This window comes from Guillardia theta (genome assembly GCF_000315625.1).
Source record: "Guillardia theta CCMP2712 unplaced genomic scaffold GUITHscaffold_112, whole genome shotgun sequence".
NCBI classification, from domain to species: domain Eukaryota; class Cryptophyceae; order Pyrenomonadales; family Geminigeraceae; genus Guillardia; species Guillardia theta.
In genome coordinates this window covers 206,478-220,822 of record NW_005434562.1, presented here as the reverse complement: position 1 = coordinate 220,822, position 14,345 = coordinate 206,478, and the positions used below count along the sequence as shown (strand labels likewise).

Here is a 14,345-nt window from a genome sequence, read left to right as displayed (position 1 = left end):
TCATTTTATAGTTGTATCCGACGCCCTCACGAATTTACTCAGTGCTATGAACAGGAAGCTAAGAGATCGACGCTCTATGTCGTCGCTCTCCGCCTCCTGCTCAAGCTCAGCAGCTGCCGTTGCCCGTGGCGAGAACGCGCTGCCCCTCCTTGCCTTCTTGCTCTCTCCTTGCACGCGAGTCCAGCGCTTGCTCTGCAGCCACTTCCCCAGCTTCTCCTTGAGAACGTTGCGCCCAACTCCCTGCTCCTCTGGCATCTTCGCCCACTCTCCCAGCGACATGAACTCCAGGCTCCCCGGAGAGTAGAACGTGTCGTGGAGGTTGCCAACGGCCTTGTCCAGGACCAGCTTGATCGGCTCGCTCGTCCCTGCCTCGTTCAAAGAAGCTGCATCTTCGATGACTGCTGACAGCTCGCTGACGAGCTGCATGTCCTCTTGGCTTGACGGAGATGCTGCCTCCATTGTGATCCTCTCCAGGTCTGTAAACTCCAGCCACTCTCCCTCGCTCTCCTCCTGTCGCTGCGCTGCGTCGCTGGTGCCCCGCTGACCAGCCGCCTCAGAGTCAGGCTCCTTGTCGAAGCCGACTGCTTCGAGCTTGGTTGCTGCGCCTTCGAGATAGAAGGGCAGCTCCTTCATCATGCGTCGAGCATCCTCCGTGGAGCCGAGGAGGATGCATAGCTTGGACCCGTTCCAGGACTTGGTGTTCAAATCCTCCTCCATGTCGATGCCTTCAACGTTGATCTCGAGCCTGTTAGCGATCTCCAACAAGACTCTCTTGACTCTTGCGATAGACGTGTTGCCGCCGTTGCACAGCCCCTCCATCTCCTTCCTCGTGAAGCGACCAGATGCCGCCGTCGACTTGATGATGATCTTGATCTCCTTGCCGTCCTTGCCGCCTGCCTTCTTCTGCATCCTTGATGCCTTCTTCAACTTATTTCTGGACACAAAGCGATCAGCTGTCAACTCGACTGCGAGCGCCTCTCTGATCTTCGGGTCCTCGCTGAACAGAGTCAGGTGTACTCCCTCCATCGCTTCGCTCTCTCGGAAAGCTCGAAATGCTGTATCATTCGCCTCTGGGCAGCTCGAGGAGACGATCCACTCCACCTCCCTCTGTCTCCAGATGACGTTGGCCCCTACAGCGATGAAGCCTTTCTGACCTAAGCCTTTGTGGACTTGCTGTCCTGGCGCCCCAGCGACCAGCATGCCTGCCAGCGGCTGGAGTTGGACCGCTGCAAGGGACTGGCGCAGCAGCTGGTAGCGATAGACGGCAGCTATCTCAGCCGTTGTCATGCCGCCCAAGGTTAGCAGGTGAGTCAGCTCTGCCAAGCTGCCCCCTTTGCCCCAGGGTCCTCTCTTGGCTCGAATCTTGAAAGATCGATCGTGCACGATGCTCACATGTACAGCTGTGAACTTGCGACCATCGATCGCGAAGTCCTCTCTTCCCTGCCAGAGCTTCTCCGCTTGTGCATTGCGGAGGAAGGAAACAGTCACCGGGATCTCCTCAGCACTCGCTATCTCGGGTCTATACGGAGCCTTCCACATGATTGCTTTACTCTCTTGCACTGAGTCTACGATCAGTCCGATCTCTTCAAATTTCTTCTTCAGCTTTTCTTCATGGTTGACATACACCGAGGAGATGCCCAGGAGAGTCATGGAGATGAAGGAAGTCACCTCGTTGCCTGCTGAGGCGGTGTATGTCTCGACCTTCTCCTTCTTGGCTTCTTCAATCTGCTGCATAAACCACTCTCTGGATGCGTCACTCCATCCAGTCATCGCTTCTTGCAGAAACTCACGTCGTGCCTGCTGACATGTCGAGCGGATGGCTTCTGCGATAGCGTCGGGGGTGCATCCCTCCACAGCCTTGCAAGCCTGGGCTGTCCTGCTGTTCGGATAACGCTTCGCGAAGCTCTTCACCCTCTCGACGAGATCAGCTTCGAGGACAGAGGCATCCACAAGTCCGCTCTGCGTGTATTGGCATGATCTCCGATACAGCAGGTTGCGAACATTTTCATCATACTGAAGAACCATACTTAGAAAGCTATTTGAAGTATACAAACCTCTTGCTTGCAGCTTCCTTGGCGCCCTGGCGGCTTCCCCTACACCTGACGAGGAGCCATGCTGCCGAAAATAACGGCGCCTGCCGAAAATAACGGCGCCTGCCGAAAATAACGGCGCCTGCCGAAAATAACGGCGCCTGCCGAAAATAACGGCGCCTGCCGAAAATAACGGCGCCTGCCGAAAATAACGGCGCCTCCTAAACCCTAACCCCTAACCCCTAACCCCTAACCCCTAAACCCTAACCCCTAAACCCTAAACCCTAAACCCGAGAAACCAGGCAACACAAAAGATGTCCATAACTCTGGCGCCTGCACACGCAATCGTACCCATCATCCGAGGACTGATCACCCGGGGGCAGCCAGGAGGGTGGCGCTTAGTAGGTTACAAAAACATCGAGCAATTCCTCCCCATGAGATTGGCAAGAGACCTAAACCCTAAACCCTAAACCAGAAGTTTGTTTTAAAGCTCTAGCGGTTTCTTTATGCGTTTTAAGGTATTCTATATCATCTTGAGTAATAAGATTAGCATTTAAGAGCGTGGATAATGCTTTATCATCGCGTAGTATTTTAAGAAGAATGTCCTGTATATAGTTAATATAATCACGTTTATATTTTCTGTATTGTTTCATATAGATATCTTTATTCATTTTGATTTTTGGAGAGAAAAGAAATAAATAAATATGGGCCAGTGGTGGGTGACAATAATAAACAAAAAGTTAAAATCAATTTATTATAAAAGGTAAATGGTGTATTTACTATTAGAAGAGGATAAAATAGCCAATTATATTATAAGACCAGAACTAGAGAGAGAGATTAAAGGTAAGCATAAACCCTCCACAATAAAAGGAACCCTCCACAAACCTTCCATATACATTTGAAGAGTGAAATGGTAATAGAGAAAGGGGGTTAGTGGAGGGTATGGAGGGTTTGGAGGGTGTGGAGGGTTGAAAGTTGAATTGGGGAAAATCAAAAAAAAATTTGGAGGAGCAAAATCAAACCCTCCACCCTCCATACCTGCCACGGTGCAGAACAGCAGAGTTTCATCAATGATGATTGTTTCTCCGGGACCACGTGCAGAACGGCAGAACGGCAGAACGGCCATTGGTCACCAAGGGGGGAGCAAGCTCCCGCGGCAAGGCTGCGCCATGCCTTCCCGCCCCCTTGCTGAAATCATGTTAAAGCCTGACGAGAATGATAAGGGAAAGTGAGAGAGATAAGAAGGCAGTTGTTCATAGTTGAGTCACGAAGGAAAAGTGTAATACGTCAAAAAAGTCACGAAGGAAAAGTGTCATGTGGTCAAATCAGTAGAACGTGAGAAGTGTCATGTGACCAAAACCATACAACGTAATTATGTCAAATAAGTCAAGTGTTATTAAGCTGCTCGGCTAGCGGCCATCCCCCTGGTTGTTGTCCTTAGTACCCGGCGGCGGTGACCGGCGTGACCGTAGCCTGGCAGCACACTCGGCCCTCAGCTACTTACGACTGGCGCATCGTCATCCCGCCCAATCAGTCGAATGGGCAGGCCCTCATAGTTCACGGTTGCCGCCCTTGAGGATGGTCGCCCGTACATATGCTGCCAAACTCTCTAAACTAAACTATCTAAACCCATGTGTAAAGGCCATTATAGCCCATACTAAATAAAAAAACCCAGTAGCCCTTTTTACTGCCAATATAAGAACTCTTCGTTCAACTTAAAACTATAAAAATACTACATATTTATACAACTGCCCTGCACGCTCGTAGTGACCCTACCCTCATTTGAATACGCCCCACCCGGTGTAGACTACCCGACCCCCTTCATCACCCCCTTGCTCATATGCATTTTTCCCCACACGATGGCACACCCTACCCACCACTGGAACCCATTACCCCACCCCCTAGTATTCCGCGATTCGTTCCCTCCACTTCCTTCCGTCCCCGCCCGTTCCTTCACGCCCTCCCGAATCTCCCCGCGTCCCCGTCTAATCTCCTCGACGTCTTGAAACTCTCCTTCCATATCTTCCCTGTCATCTTCTACTTCATCTTTGCCTGAAGCTCAATCTCTCCTTACGTTGGAGCCGCACAAGGACTGTCTTCCGCTTCAAGCGACGATTGACCTTGGTTCCGTTTCCTGTCTGACTTCTTGCTTTGGGCTATACCATATTCATGTTCATGTATGCTTTAGAACTCGAAATATAGCCTAACCTGAGGGTGGGATCAGAAGATTGCCATGCCTTTGAGGGGCCTTGGACTTGAGTTCCAACACATTACTTCCCAGCCTCAAAACAAGGATGATGAAGATGAGTTCCGGAAATTAGATTTTTCTCGTTCACGAGCGACTTTCCAGAGGCTTTTAGTGTCGGTTGGAATATTTTATTTTTGTTTTGCGCTTCAGATCTTTTATGGTGAACAAGTCGAGGACAACAGTGCCCTGCGTCAAGTTCATGGGCTTTTGTTTTTGTCCACCACAGTCTTATGTCTCGTATTTTTGTGTATATACATTTTGCCATCTACAGAGAATTTTCTATCTCGGGGAAGAAACAAAGACCTAGTTTGCTCGTTCTGGATCTGTCTGCTGTTCCAGTCGGAGCTTGCAAGGAAGCTCATTGCAGACCTCAGAAGGTCTATGACCGTCGGCTACATCTCTCCCTATGTCAATCTCACTATCGGTATCCAGCAAGGATTTCCCTGGACCTGGAGCTGCACAGACTCTAATCCCATCGAGACGAACTTGAGGTACTCGACGACATACTCGCATGAAGATGCTGGATGTGTTCCCCGGCTGACTTCCCCTGAGTCTCTTGCTGTCTACACCTTCATGGGGTGCTTTCTGCCGATCACTGCAGCAATAGACGGGCAGGCAGCTTTCTCAGTCTGCGTAATTCAGGTTTTGAGTTTGCTTGGGGCTGGGATGCTATGCGGGCTGAATCTAAACTTACACTTGCCTATCGTCTTTCTGCATGCGATCATTACCATTGCCACGACTTATCTCTGTCATTCCAGGATATCTTGTGCCCGAGAACGCTACTTTCGGGAGAAAGGCTTGAAGATTTCGATTGAGCAAACAAATGGCTTGTTGTGCACAATCATCCCACGATCTCTACACACCAGGTTGATGGCTGAGTCCGCCAATTCAATCATCGGCAATACAATGGAGCATTGCACGATCATGTTCCTTTCCCTTTCTCCTGAAGTAACGAGAGGAACAACAAGCAACCTCAAAGTGTTCAATTTCATTGACAAAGTTTTTTCGGATTTTGATGCAATTGTGGAATCTTTTGGCATGTTCAAGTATCATCACATTCAAGACTCTTATGTAATCGCATGTCCAAGATCAGCCAATCCTTTCGATGCACCAATGCACCATGACGAGTATGTCCTCTACTCAACACGCAGAATGATTCAGCTGGCAGATTGTCTGATACGACGTGCTCGATTATATTTCTCTGCTTCAGGACACGTTCTTTGGGCGAAAGTGGGTATCAGTTCAGGCCCCGTGGCAGGAGCTGTAGTTGGATATCAAAGAAGATTTTACTGCCTTTTTGGAGACACTATTAACACGAGCGCGAGAATGTGCTCGCACTCAGAGCCGAGTAGAATCTTATGTACGCAGTCCGTGATGGATGTCTTGAAGCGTGGAAATTTCCCGGAGATTTCCCTTGTAGAAAAACCAACGATTGATGTAAAAGGTAAAGGATTGATGACGTGTTATTTCGTGCACGTATCGTCAGACGGAAACTCTTTGCCCTTCATTGCGATGCAACCGAAGACCAGAAACGGTGAGAACGAGGATAAGTGCTTCGAGCAGTTCAGGAATAGAGTTTCTTCCTCAGGAACAGATGCTGGAATCTCAAGCTCAAGCAACCCTTTAAGCGACCTTGACATGATATCGTCAGCTGACGCTCAAGATCCGGCTTGGAAAGCATTCATGAGCAATGATGCTTCTCTGCAGCTCACTTTCAAGAAGCAAGAGATCCACCCCTTCTGGTGCTGCTTCTTGGACCAGCGCACAGAAGAAGAATTTCTACAGTTTCGAGCACCACGTAACTTTCGGAGAGTGATTCTTGGGCTCTTATGCTGCTCGGTTGCGAGTATCGTCATCTTCGAATACCTTCTGTCCTTGAGCATCTTCACAACTGAGACTTTTCAGCATCGAAAGAGGCAAGTGGTCAACTTGAGACTAGTTGTGGGAGGCATGAGTGTCGTCTGTCTGATAGGCTCGTTCCTATCTTACTGTGTTTGCCTAAGGATCAAACCCATCTCATTCTTTGTTCCCAAGGGTTCCTTGCAAGGTCTTGGACGTAAAGTGGAGTTCTGGCGCTCGGCTCTGTTCTTATGCCAGACAGTCTTTTACTGCTCGCTTTTATTTTGCCTATCATTCGTCAACTGCACAGGGATCAGCTTGATTTTTGGCCCCAGCTTCTCCTACTTCAACCTTCTGCTTTGCGGCACCTCAGTGCAGCGGCACACTTATTTCGTCGTCTGCACGCTAGTCATCACTTTCGTGCTAGTGCGTGTGATATTTGCAAACATCTCCTCGGGCTTTTCCTTCTTTGTGCTCTTCGCTGGATACTTCAGCAACCAGTTGCTGCGCGATGGAAACTTTGGGGTGAGACTGCAGTGGAAAGTTTCTCGCGTGATCCAAGAGGAGTACAAATCGATCATCAAGATACTTAATGACTTGTTCCCGGAGGACATTGCGCACGAGATCGTGAGCACCGGCAAGATCTCCTACAGATCTCGTCGAGCTGTAGTTCTGCACCTCGACCTGTGCAGCTACACAGAGATGGTATCGAAGATGGAGCCAATGGAAGTCGCCAAGCTCATTCACACCCTCTTCTCCAAGTTCGACTTGTGCGTCGGGCGAGCTCACCGTGTATTCAAGATTGATACCATTGGAGATGCATATGTGTGCGCGGGATGGGTTACCGACACAACAGAGCGTGTGGTGTGCAAGAGCATGGTAAGGCTTGCGAAGCAGCTTCTGGAAACGGTTAAGACGCAGAGCAAGGAGTGGAAAATCGACTTGAGATGTCGGATTGGAGTGGCTCTTGGCACATGCGGAGCAGGAGCGGTAGGAAAGCTGCAGCCTCGCTACCACATCATCGGACAAGCCATGGAAAGCGCGAAGCAACTGGAGGGCGCGGCGATGGAGCAGTCAATCCATGTGGGGGATTCCGTGAGAGCCGCCATCTCCGGGTTCGGTGAATTTATCTTCGACTTCGAGATATGAACTATCCCTGCCCTTCCTTTCTCTCACCCTATGCTCCAACACTCCCTGTGTTGTTTCTACTATCTCCTTTGCGCAGTTCTTCTCAGCATTCCAGAATTCGCGATCCTCCATTCTCTTTTTCCAGTAACCTCCTTTGACCTCTAAATGTATGAAGGCGAGGAGAGTAAAACTTGACATACAATATGAATAAGCTGCATCGATCAAAGACATGTACGGGGTTTGTGAATTGTACTTTCATGCCAAAGGGAAGTTTGACAGGTCTCAGCATGCACCACTAACCAGCAGAAATCAGAAAACTACAGAAAAGAACAACTCGAGCGCATGTTATCGATTCACACAACACCGTATCCTGCGAATTTCAGACCATGTTTGCAACCAGACGGTTTCGCTCATCCTCCGTCTCTCTCCCATGATTTTCTTCCCCGCCGCCGGGAGCAGCAGCCGCATCTGTACACATTTCATCGAGGGACCTTATGCCTTGGCCTCACCTTGCGCCATCCCTTCCCCGCCTCCACATTTCTGTTGCCTTCCACTGGATCTCTTCGGCAGATTGGGCAGGAGGAAACTGCAAAGAATGATTTCATCAAGCAGGAAGAGAACAGGGAAACAAACTGACGTCGTTTCTTGAGCCAGTCGTCGATACATGAAGGATGAAATCGGTGTCCACATGGAAGAAGTCTCCTGCCAAGCATTGAGACGATCTTCGCAAGCCTTACCCCATCCTTCACCAGTCTGTCTCGGTGTCGATCTCGAAGCAGATCGCACACGGCTCGCCGTCAGGAGGCGCCTGCTGAGTGATGGGAAGGTTTGCTATGATTCTGTTGCGAATAGGATCAACAAGGGGCAGGAAGCGATAGTGAGTCGAGGCGTCTTCGTTTCTGTTTCTTCTCCTCTCAGTCACGATGATGAAGGCGACCATGCAAGTAGATACGACGAGCAGCAAGATGCACAAGGTCACGAAGATAAGGGAGGCGATATGAAGAGAAGTACATACGGCCCAGAAAGTCATGGGCACGCAAGGACGGAAGGGAAAGACATTGTGCGTTATCAAGCACACACAGAGAATGTGCATCTTCTCTGCTAGCGGCTGAAGTTTCGCAATAGAATCGATAAATTCCTGTCCAGGCAGCACCTCCCGCTCCGATGGCCCATCCTTGAGGTACACATACGTCTTACTCAACGTCTTGACAAGATAGCAAAGACGGAGATAGGCGTAGATGATTGAGTACACGAGCAACACCTTGTAACTCCTACTGTTCTGCATCTCCTCAGGGGACGCCAAGATCCCGTACCAGTAGAAGACAAGCAGACAGGATGTCACGGCTGTCGTTGTCCACTCGAAAATCAACACGAACCGATTAATCTTGACAACATTTCCCCTGGCCACAAGACTCTCCATGCCAACTAGCCTCTCAAAAAGAATTCAGAACTCAAATCGTCACCGAGAGCAAACCATCAAAGCTGCTGCGATGATATGAGAACGAGACTTCATTCATGGTGGGGCTTTCGATGCAGTTGGAGCTCATGATACTGTTGATATTTTTGGTTTGCGGCATGACCAACATGCCGAAGACTCTCCGTCGCCTCGCCGTTCTTCCCTTGCGTCATTTGTGCATGTCCTGTAGGCTAAAATCATATGGGGTGGGTCGGGGAAATCAGGCGAAGACTGGTGCAGTAGAATTTTGAATATGCACCCGTCCTTATGATATTTCATTGAGGGGGTGGGGTCTGTCTATAATTCGAACAGGACCTAGCTGTAGTGGGGGAAATTTAAAAGGGTCATAATTAAAATCAATTTGAGTCTAAATATAGACAAAAATACTTGTAAAAAAGACAGAACAAGCTATGGCGGCTCATCAGGTAGAACTGCTGGGTGGGAATGGAGGGGGGCGAAGGGTGGAGAAGAGCAATTCAAAGGGAAGGATTGAACGCGGACATGAATACGCGTGATTACATAGAATAATTATTGAGGGAAGTGCTAAGAGTGGGCAAAGCATCCCGTTTCTTGACTGAAATGATGCGATGAGTGTTAAATTTGTGCTGTATATCATCATGGTTGATTGAAACGAGCCGGAATTCTCTGCATCCCTACAACTTGAACTCAATTCCTTGTTTGACCTGGGCAACAGAATGGCTCGCAGGCGCCCAAAGACGCACGTGACCTCATGGGGACGTCGGACAGCATAACGAATTTTCTGTTCAAGATGAAGTCGATGGGAGAGAAAGGCATTTTGGGAGTAAACAATTTGATATCCGGGATAAAGAAGAAAGAGGTGAACAAGCTCTGCTCTTCTCGGTCTGCCATGCTGCTGACACTTGTCTCATAAGTCGCCAAAAAAAGATCTTGGATCGTATGTTCCCCCCCAACTCCCCGAAGATCAAGCAGATTATGTCAGATTCAATGAAGCAAGAGGTTTCTCTCCCCCATCTGTCTTGCTCCCCTTTCCTCTTGACCTATCATCCTTCTTTCTTCTCTCACTTCTTTCTCCTCTCCCCTTACCCCACTTTCTCCGCTCACCATCTCACCTTTCCTCCCTCCCTTTCTCGCACTCATCCTTCGTCATCCGCTCTCGCTCTCGCTCTCGCTCTCTCTTCCACGTTTTTGACAATTGGTCTCAAGGAAACATTTGTACAACTTCGACCTCTTCCTCCGAACCACCGGGGACAGTATTTGCTTCGTGCTGCAACCTGAGCATTTTGAGGTGATTGTCATGCAGGCAACTCCACCTCCTCCATCTCGAGCTGCCAACCCCGCCAGACTGCAATTGCGATGCTACAGCTGTGCAGCTATCATGAGCTACAAGACTGGAGAGTCACAAGTTGCTTGTCCCAGCTGCCATGTAACAAATCAAACGCCGGCAGGTTCGTAATCGTATGACTGCTCAATTTTTGAGTTTGACCTGCCTCTTTAGAGAACACAGTTGGCAGTGAAAGAAATCACATCCAAGGTTTGAACTTTTATTCCCATGAGCGCAATCTTGATTATTTTGAGCACTAAATACATTCCTTCAAGGAGTGAGTTTCCTCTGTGGGACTTGTGGAAAGCAAATTTCTTGCAAGGTAATTCATGCAGATGTGTAGCCCCTATCCTGAAACCTCTATGAACAGTCAGGATCCTCATATCTGAAGTGCTGCTTCTGTGGCAGCGGGTACTTGCAGTAGGGTAAGATGCGATGATGTTGACGGCGATGAAGGAATGCTATTTTGAAATGCTCGAATGCAAGCTGTCAAAGCACTCTTTCATGCAAAAGGTGATGCCTTCCTGTGGTCTTTGCTTGACCTCACCGTCAAAGCAGCTCCGTGGCACAAGTCGTATGCCCGGCCTGTCAGACTCCAACCTTGACACCAGCAGCTCAAGCGCAGCAAGTAACCCTCTGTGGATTCTTCAGTGAGCTGCTCACGGTCTGTGCTATCAGCGAGCCCAAGGCTCAACGACAACTTGTCCGGGATGTGGAGTCCACCTCGAAGTATGCTTTCACGCGAATATGTCAGCATTTCGGCTTGTTTGACTAGATCTGTAAGATGCCAGCTGGTCTTGCTGGGGCTTCATGTCCAAGGTAAGACGTCGACTGATACAAGACCGCCTGCCGTGCTGATCGTCACCGGGAGGTGTAAGAAGACCGTCGTTCATCCACATGCGCCTGCTGCCATGCCAACGTCGCGAAGCTCGGCGATGACGGAGGTGGAGAGGGTTTTGTTATTTCGACGTTGTTGATTGAGCAAGGCAGGAAGAAGCACTTGCTGAAGCTATTCGAAGGAGTTTGGGACAGGCATCTGACCTGACCCACAGTAACTCGAACGCGACGGTCCATGGACGACATGAGCAGGTGAAAATTGCCCCGCAAAACTAAAACAAATGAGATTTTTGATTATTCCGTAGATGGATGAAGCAAGAAGAGAACAAACCGTCAAATCATTTTGTGAAATCACGGCAAGCAAGATTCTCTGTTGTCTAAGACTGCTGACTTGAAAGTATCTAGGGTTGCGAATCCGATCTTGCTGTCTATTGCCTGAATGAACATAAATGGAACCTTGACAACGCTCTGAATGAGGTTCTGAATCGTTTTCTCTTGCAGAGACTAATGTAGCATCAGTATCTTGAGTACAAGAAGTTGAAAGGATCTTCGGGTGCGAAGCAAAGCAAAGGAGATCTTGCTGTTCTTCATGAGGCCTCACGCGATGACTCGAGGAATGGCAAGCAGCTGCTGATGCAAATCGACGACAAGCCCAAGGCAATCGCGTCGACGAGCGTAGATATGCTGGACCTGTTTGATAACAAGACTGCGCCCTCGCTCTCTGTGCCTGCGATGCCCGAAGCTCCTGAGGCAACACCGAGATTGGACAAGAGCAATACGGCAAAGGCAGCTCAGGGGGGAGAGGTAAGGGATTCAGGCCTGAACGTTGACGTTGATGAGACAAGCAGGGAGAATGGAGAGGCTTGGATCACTTTCTCGCACAGATAGGGCTTGACAAGTACGCTCCTATCCTAAAGGAGCAGGTGAGAGGCGCGAGATGTGTTGTGCCCGATGACTTTGCCCGACGACATGTGTTGTGCCCGATGACTCTCCTTGCAGGAGCTGACAGAACCAGAAGCTTTGCGGTACGTCACCGACGAAGACCTGAAGGAGATGCAGGTTTGACCTCCTGCTCGTTTTGTCGGCCCGTGATTTGTCTGCGAACAGATATCGACGATTGGAGCAAGACGAAAGCTCTTGGCAGCTATAGCGTATGTTTTCTAACCTTGCTGGTTTTATACCCTAACACTCGCACAGACATCTTCAAGAGCGAGCTGATCTCAACGGCGATAATTCGAAATTTACAGCAGGAACCAAGTCGTTAGATTAAGCATTAAACCGTAGCCTAGCCTTCACACCAAATGCTTAGACATGAGCAAACTGATGACAGAGAGCGCGGAGAAGAAGGGAATTCCAGGCCAGGGAAGTGATGAAGAACCCTAAGATCAAGTTAAAGGAGCAGCAGACGAGAATCGCTAGAGCTACGCACCATGATGATTCCTCCTGCTGCCACTGCAAGCGACCACAGAGAAGTCGAGATCATCGCCAAAAGCGGAGCCCGGAGCCTCCTAATTCGCCATGGTCAGATGAGAGTGGCAGCTACGTGCAGGACCTCTGCGTTGGTGCCGCGAGATTGACGATGGCGATGAAGAGAGCTGAAGTGAGAACATGGCACGAGGACCAGGAGGAGAAAGTCGCGTGCCCACAGCATGACGAGGCGCTGAGATCCTTCATTTCGCAAGTACGACCGAGCTGAGTGTTGGCAGGGATGAGGGAGAGGAGGATGAGACCCTGCCAGAGTTTCAAAAATCTTCTTGGCCCTCCTCCCTCATGCTTGTTTGCGGTTGCACGCACCGTCATGGCAACTGGAAGCTCCGACGTCCGGGGTATAGTGTCTATGTGAAGATCGCTTTGCACATGTTTAACAAGATCACAAAACCAGCTCAAACAGATTTCCACCTGCTGACTCGAAGCAGCCCGAAGAGAAGATTGACAATGCCAAGCACAGCACCGACGTGCTCCTCCGGCAGCATCAACAGCTTCGCATTACTGCAAGTGCTGATTAGGATGACAAGGAGGAAAGGGAGAACAACCTGGGAGAGCGAAGAAACCATCGAGCAATCTCACTGTCTGAACACAAACTTTAGCGATTCGATAGAACTTGTACCTCTCACCGTCTGCTCGCATTCCGTCGCTCCAGATGCACAAGAGTGTGAGGATCACAGCATGAAGAATGTTGGCGATGTCACATAGTGCTCTGACGCTCTGGTCAGAAACTTCATCACAGTCGTCACGTGCAAACCTGAACAGGACGAGGAGAATGTGAGATTTGGGTGTCGTCGTAGAGCTGAAGAAATTTCCAACCGACAGCAGGAGCATCACCAACATAATCTAAGAAATCAATCAGAAACCGCACTACAATTTTGATACCAAACAACCTGTTTCTGCTCTGAGCGCAACGACGTGACTTCTCGAACGTTGTCAGTGACAAAAGATATAAGGATGGTTCCTTGGAAGAGGTAATACAGCAAGCAGGCAACAGATTTCTGCCATTCAGGACTGCTCGTCAACCCGCAGGTTGCAGATGTTGGTCTTATGTGTCGGACATGAACGTGACGCGACTTGAGATTACTGGATTCCTTCATATTTCTCTCTCGAAGGCTCGCAGCGCAAGACGTTCTCGTATGATCCTCCTTGCCTGTTGCCGCCAAGTCCTCATGTGGAGCATTCGGCTCATCGTGAATCCCCTCCTCGTCACCGACATGTTTGTGTCTGTGCGATGCGTGATGCAGGGCATGCTCTTCGCTCCTGGTTCTCGCACTCGCTGCTTTGCTCGAGTAACCAAACCAGCTCAGAACTTGCTTTGCGTACGACACTGCAGTAGGGTGGGCCAGAGACCTCCAGCTCCTGTGCCGAGGACGATAATCAACACGTTCAGACAGCTCGCGAGCTTGAAACCTCCTCAAGTTGAGCTGCGGAGAGATTTTTCTGCTGGCTGCTGAAGTGACCTCCTTACCGATGTCTTTCACCCATCCTACGACATCGGAAGCGACCTGCTCTACCCCGATCTCTCTCCCCGCACTCGCTTCAGCATCGACTAGAGTGTCGAGGCTTCTCGTCCACTCGCCAAGCTCCTCCTGCAGACTGTCCGTGGACATGCTAACAAACGAGAATGCTCATAACAAGTTCGCAATCTGTGTATCTCACCCTTCTCTCCCTCCTCTGGCTCACTAACTCTTGCCCCCTCCTCTCCACGTCCTGCCCTCCACTTGTTGCCCTCCTCCACCCTCCTCCGTATTGGGATATGTCGTCAACTAAAAAATCAATCTTTAAATATTCCAGTCCCCCTCATTGACATTACTATTGATACATATAAGACAGCAATGAAAATCCTTGTAATGTCCCTGGAAGGAGAAGAAGACAGAAGTCTTCCCCTTCCATTCCCCTTCCCTTCGAGCCACAGTCGCCAGAGTCGCCCGTGCTGGTCCCCTGTCTCCGCTCAGCTCTCCTTGCTTGTCTTCTCCTCCTCCTCGCTTGTTCTTGATGCTTTTTCTCAAGGCAGAG

The 14,345-nt window shown here is 49.7% G+C and overlaps 5 protein-coding genes across 5 annotated transcripts; 3 read left to right on the top strand and 2 right to left on the bottom strand.

Moving 5' to 3' along the window:
* Window positions 1-5,253: 5,253 nt before the first annotated feature.
* On the top strand, window positions 5,254-5,748 carry GUITHDRAFT_48850 (hypothetical protein; the record flags this gene model as incomplete). Its single annotated transcript, XM_005823254.1, has 1 exon — window positions 5,254-5,748. A coding segment is annotated over one exon (495 nt), but the record flags the coding sequence as incomplete, so codon positions are not given.
* A 951-nt stretch (window positions 5,749-6,699) lies between these two features.
* Window positions 6,700-7,260, top strand: GUITHDRAFT_49664 (hypothetical protein; the record flags this gene model as incomplete). The annotated part of the gene is made up of 1 exon (XM_005823253.1): window positions 6,700-7,260. A coding segment is annotated over one exon (561 nt), but the record flags the coding sequence as incomplete, so codon positions are not given.
* A 219-nt stretch (window positions 7,261-7,479) lies between these two features.
* Window positions 7,480-8,870, bottom strand: GUITHDRAFT_155286 (hypothetical protein; the record flags this gene model as incomplete). The annotated part of the gene is made up of 4 exons (XM_005823252.1): window positions 7,995-8,870; window positions 7,883-7,947; window positions 7,755-7,831; window positions 7,480-7,713 (listed from the first exon to the last, which is right to left on the bottom strand). Coding segments are annotated over exons 1-4 (902 nt in total), but the record flags the coding sequence as incomplete, so codon positions are not given.
* Window positions 8,871-10,381: 1,511 nt separating this feature from the next.
* GUITHDRAFT_155285 (hypothetical protein) lies at window positions 10,382-11,021 on the top strand. The gene is made up of 7 exons (XM_005823251.1): window positions 10,382-10,415; window positions 10,461-10,517; window positions 10,563-10,632; window positions 10,683-10,733; window positions 10,789-10,823; window positions 10,876-10,948; window positions 10,995-11,021. The coding sequence occupies exons 2-6, from the start codon at window positions 10,476-10,478 to the stop codon at window positions 10,879-10,881; spliced, it is 204 nt and encodes a 67-aa protein (XP_005823308.1). The 5' UTR covers window positions 10,382-10,415; window positions 10,461-10,475; the 3' UTR covers window positions 10,882-10,948; window positions 10,995-11,021.
* Window positions 11,022-12,133: 1,112 nt separating this feature from the next.
* GUITHDRAFT_117555 (hypothetical protein) lies at window positions 12,134-13,939 on the bottom strand (the record flags this gene model as incomplete). The annotated part of the gene is made up of 8 exons (XM_005823250.1): window positions 12,134-12,220; window positions 12,271-12,349; window positions 12,394-12,572; window positions 12,749-12,830; window positions 12,875-12,911; window positions 12,956-13,038; window positions 13,084-13,172; window positions 13,220-13,939. 8 exons carry the CDS (start codon window positions 13,937-13,939, stop codon window positions 12,134-12,136), a joined length of 1,356 nt encoding a protein of 451 aa, XP_005823307.1.
* Between the last annotated feature and the right edge of the window lie 406 nt (window positions 13,940-14,345).